We start from the raw sequence: 5,245 nt of genomic DNA on the forward strand, positions 1-5,245 counted from the left end.
CTCCCTGAAATAAAATTTAGTATAGAAAAGATTAATGAACCATGTAAAGTGGGCATGATTTACAAAGGATCGAGTAGTCATGATTTTCAATTCAAACAAAACTTATGCTCAGTCACATGCCGTGCATTGTCAACTCACCCCATACGGGTCCATTTTCACAAGAACCACAATGCGAAGTTTCTAGGAATGTAACTTGGTGCTGGAGTTGAGGATTTTACATTAAATTGGGTCCGTCTATTCAAAATTTAATTAAGTCTCAGGAGTATAAATATAAATACATACAAAATAATATAAAAAATAAGATTTTATACCCTACGTATTTGTATTTGTATTCCTTTCGAACCGGAGCCTAAGGCTCAATTTAGGAAGTCTATCCTTGCACTGAACGTGTATTAGTTGAGGATTTTACATTGAATTGGGCCCGTCCATTCAAAATTTAATTAAGGCTCAGTTTGGGCCTTAACAACACACTGGTTTTCCATCTGATTTCATTAGTTCCTTTCTAACACATAAGAAGGAGAGCATGTATACAGAATCAAATAGAGTAAGTAAATATTTTGAAGTTTTTTAATTAATTCCACGTTAAACAAATTGCCAACTGATGGTGGTTCGGTAGGTTCGCCGACTTAATTGGTATCAAATCCCATTGCCACATCAGCAATTTGTTTAGTCTTGAAAAACAAAATCATACATATTAATTAGGAAATACCCTCTAAAGTCTAAATCTGTGTTTGTTTCAGAAAAAAAAAAAAAGACTGAAATATATTTTCGTTCATTTTATTCTACCTAATTAAGATGAACATGTGTTTTTCGTTGCCGCTCCATTAAAACAACTTTGTTTTTTGGTAAAACATTAAAACAAGTCATCAAAAGGGGCTGAAAATTAACAATGTTTTTGCTACAAAAAAGGTGGAAATAATCAGAAATACTTCAACCGCCTAGATAATTTTATGAGCATTTTATACATAGAAGAAACCAGTGGATTAGAATATCAGATCATAAAATGGAGAATTTTCTTATTTATTTTTAACAAAGGCAGGGAAAACTGAAAGGCTGGGTTGGGGAATGGTGCAAAGCTAAATATTTTCAGTGCAAAACTTTGTAAGAACTGAGCCCCAAAGGATTTTTTTTTTTTCATAAAAAAAATCCCGGAATTATTATTAGTAAAAACAGAGACGAGAAAAGGTTCAACGTTACCATAATATATAAGAAAACGATGTAGCAATTTTTTAATAATATTAGTTTGGAAAACGTAACTTTAATTTAATAACTTGGGTACAAAGGAAAATATACGGCCAATCAGAGAGGAGTCCAAAAAGAAATGAACACGGTCGGCCGGCCGGGAGTAGGAATTCCCTTGAGAAGACAGTAAAGGAGAGAACTGAGAACACGTTGGGCACCTACGACAAGGACCGACATGCCACAGTTTCCCTTCGAAGAACCATATTCCTTCTCCTCACTTGGGCCACTTGGGGCTGCTAAATTTCTAAAATGCAGCTTGTTTCATTTCGTTCGTTATATATCTTTCATGAAGTTGTGATTTAATTAGTTAAAGGATACCTTCATAAGCTAGCTACTTAATTCTTGACCATATAATTAATATGAAAAAGAAAGCATTGTTTTGCTTTATAAACACTCTAAAATTCAACTCGACCAACATCTAAGTGGACGGGCAGTGTGTGGCCATCCGCCATCCCGAACTGGAGAATGGGCCACATTAAAAAGCGTTCCTTTTCTCTATTATTTAGTCTCCTCACCTAATTAATCAACCAAAACCCAAATGGCCCTCTCTCTCTCTCTCATATATATATATATATATATATGCTGAACCGAGCAAGGGTTTTATGACTCTACCCAACGGCTGCGACTTCTTTCACTTAGAGAGAGAGAGATGTGTGCTTCTCATCTTCCTTCACCTGCTTCCACAAGTTCTCTTCTATTGACATTGAGCACATTCTGGTTCTCGGCGCTGCTCGTACAGGGCAGCATTACAAGAAACTACAAATTCGATGTGCGCTTACAATGCTTGTTGATCCACTACACTTAATATATATATATATATATATATATATATATATATATATATATAAAGCTATTTTTATATATATACTACACATAATATATATATATATATATATATATTAAGCTATTTTTATTCAAACGATAAAGGCAAAGAAACTAATATTGAATTTCGAATTTGATTGGTGATTATTGCTTGCTAATTTAACTTTGAGCTGTTGTTGCAGATCAGGCTACAAAATGTAACAAGATTGTGCCAAACCAAGAGCATTGTAACTGTCAACGGACAGTTCCCGGGGCCAAGGATCGTGGCAAGGGAAGGAGATCGGGTGGTTGTTAAGGTGATTAACCATGTTCAGCACAACGTAACCCTGCACTGGTATGGAGTCCTCCTTCACGACTTAACGTCAGTGATTATTGCTAGCTATCTGTTTGGGTTTCATACAGCAAGTGGAAGTGGCCTGATCAATATGAATACTGTTGTTGGTTTTGATCAGACTCATCTTCATCGTTAGTTAACTTATCACCTTTGGGAACAGGCATGGAATTCGACAGCTTCAAAGCGGATGGGCAGACGGACCGGCATATGTGACCCAATGTCCTATACAAACTGGGCAGGCCTATGTATACAACTTCACCATTTCTGGGCAGACAGGGACGTTATTCTGGCACGCACACATCTCCTGGTTAAGGGCCACTCTTTATGGACCCATCATCATCCTTCCCAAGCCCAATGCCTCTTACCCGTTCCCCAAGCCCTACAATGAAGTCACCATGATCTTCGGTATCTTATAATTAATTAGCTTACCTGATTGATGGTCTTCTAGGATTAATTCTAATATATCCTAACGACTGAGCAAATTAAGCATGCATATATGTATATATGACATATATATTTGAATTGCCAGGAGAATGGTGGAACGCCGACCCTGAGGCTGTGATAACACAAGCTTTGCAAACTGGAGGCGGTCCCAATGTCTCCGATGCTTACACCATCAATGGACTCCCCGGGCCCTTTTACAACTGCTCTGCTAGAGGTATATCAACCACGCATCCATTTTCAGTTCTCCACTCCAGAGAGAATGAGAGATAGCCACCGTTTATATTAGCAGCAGCTGCGATCGGTTTCCCGATTATATATCACTAGTACTAGTGCCTTCTTTTCTGTTAATTGGCTGCAGATACGTTCAAGTTGAAGGTAAAGCCAGGCGGGAAGATTTACCTCCTCCGTTTGATCAATGCCGCACTTAATGACGAGCTCTTCTTCAGCATCGCCAACCATTCTCTTACCGTCGTTGAGGCCGACGCCGTCTATGTGAAGCCCTTTGACACAGACAATCTTGTCATCACCCCTGGCCAGACCACTAGCGTCCTTGTCAAAACCAAACCACACTTCCCCAGTGCTACTTTCCTTATGGCTGCCAGGCCATACTTCAGTGGCCTTGGCACCTTCGACAACTCCACCACCGCAGGAATCCTTGAATACCAGAAACCATCTTATAATTCATCCGTTTCCATTAACAACAAACAGCTCCCCCTCTTCCAACCAACCCTTCCTGCCATCACAGACACTTCTGTGGTTTCCAATTTCACTAATAGATTCCGCAGCCTGGCCACTGCTCAATTCCCTGCTAACGTACCCCAGAGTGTTGATAAGCGCTTCTTCTTCACAGTGGGAATCGGGTCAATTCCATGTCCTCAGAATCAGACCTGCCAAGGTCCCAATGGGATCAAGTTAGCAGGTTACGTTAACAATATCTCATTTGTACTTCCCACCACAGCTATCCTTGAAGCCCATTTCTTTGGGCAATCAAAGGGTGTGTACACCACAGATTTCCCCACAAATCCGCCTTTCCCCTTCAACTACACAGGCACCCCACCAAACAACACAATGGTGACCACCGGTACCAAGGCTGCGGTGTTGCCCTTCAACACCAGCGTGGAGCTAGTGATGCAGGGCACCAGCACTCTGGGTACCGAGAACCACCCTCTCCACCTACATGGCTTCAACTTCTTTGTCGTCGGCCAAGGCTTCGGCAACTTCGATCCTAATAAAGACCCACCCAATTTCAATCTCGTCGATCCTATCGAAAGGAACACCGTTGGCGTGCCAGCTGGGGGTTGGATCGCCATTCGCTTCTTGGCAGACAATCCAGGTACGTACGTACACGGTACACGCAAGCAAAACCTAAACTAATTAACATGAATCATCCATCATAATCATACTGGCCAAAGTAGAATATGCGTGATCACTATGTATATTATGGTAATGGTTGGATTAAGGATTAATTAACCCATTTGTCGTCGGAGGGATGGAGTGAAGGGATTAATTAAGCTTAAGCCACTTCTCCAATGTAAATCAAATGTGATTTGATTGATTAATTGCCTGAGTTGGATGATTACAATTGTCAACAGGGGCTTGGTTTATGCACTGCCACTTCGAAGCACACACTAGCTGGGGCTTGAGGATGGTCTGGATAGTCTTAGATGGCAAGCTTCCCAATAAAAAGTTGCCACCTCCACCGTCGGATCTTCCAAAGTGTTGATTATTTTTCCAGTGTTACGTTGTCAGGCTTCTTTTTCTCGTTTTTTTTTTCTTTATCAAATATATAATTTATGATATTCTTTGCTTTGTGGCTGATGGGGATTGGAGAGGCTCTCTCAAGAGTCAAGACCCACCACACAATAACCAATGTTTTGCTTTGGGCTATAGAGAGCAGCAGCTTTGGAGTCTACTCAATAAATGTGATATTGCAATACTCACAATATATATAATATTCCACCGGCAAATGCAATCGGCATTAATTTTAGAAAAAATTCCTGATATATCCTGTAATAGGTCGAGTGTTAATTTAGTGCCTATACTTTAAATCATATCATGATAATTTAATACTTAGAGACAATTTAATACCCAACGTTAAATTATAAAAAGTCTTAAATACCTCTATGCTATTTCGACCTATTAAAATTATTAAACTAATCCATCAACCCACTTCCCGTTACTTTTACATGTTTCCCCAAAACAGACACGTATTAGCAGAAAATTTTCTATCCCTAGCGGAACAGACGATGCGAGCTCTCCCCCTTTTCCATTGAAGTTGGACAATCTCTGCAACCGTTGTAGGATTTGGTGGGGCATCAAACAAATCACGACAAATCAACAACGAGGGTTAAGTTCTCGGTTAACTTGAAACGTTTTAAAAGTACACTGCAGTCTGTCAACGGT

The 5,245-nt window shown here is 39.9% G+C and overlaps 1 protein-coding gene across 2 annotated transcripts; it reads left to right on the forward strand.

Annotated features, from left to right (window-relative positions):
* The first annotated feature begins 1,771 nt into the window (after positions 1–1,771).
* On the forward strand, positions 1,772–4,787 carry LOC148868713 (laccase-4-like). 2 transcript variants are annotated; one of them, XM_088968321.1, is made up of 6 exons: positions 1,772–2,011; positions 2,247–2,398; positions 2,559–2,803; positions 2,928–3,056; positions 3,201–4,175; positions 4,435–4,787. In XM_088968321.1, exons 1-6 carry the CDS (start codon positions 1,892–1,894, stop codon positions 4,563–4,565), a joined length of 1,752 nt encoding a protein of 583 aa, XP_088824447.1. In that variant the 5' UTR covers positions 1,772–1,891; the 3' UTR covers positions 4,566–4,787. The 2 variants fall into 2 exon arrangements, with proteins under 2 accessions (XP_088824447.1, XP_088824449.1); XM_088968323.1 differs by having other exon boundaries at positions 1,874–2,011; positions 2,252–2,398.
* Positions 4,788–5,245: the final 458 nt, after the last annotated feature.

The sequence above is a fragment of the Nelumbo lutea genome, chromosome 2, assembly GCF_056320005.1.
Source record: "Nelumbo lutea isolate HS-2025 chromosome 2, American lotus-T2T, whole genome shotgun sequence".
Taxonomy (NCBI): Eukaryota; Viridiplantae; Streptophyta; class Magnoliopsida; order Proteales; family Nelumbonaceae; genus Nelumbo; species Nelumbo lutea.

Coding starts and splice junctions, on each gene's coding strand:
- LOC148868713 (XM_088968321.1), top strand. CDS start 1,892: ATGTGTGCTTCTCATCTTCCTTCACCTGCTTCCACAAGTTCTCTTCTA. Junction 2,012..2,246: donor CAAGAAACTACAAATTCGAT/GTGCGCTTACAA, acceptor CTGTTGTTGCAG/ATCAGGCTACAAAATGTAAC. Junction 3,057..3,200: donor TTACAACTGCTCTGCTAGAG/GTATATCAACCA, acceptor AATTGGCTGCAG/ATACGTTCAAGTTGAAGGTA.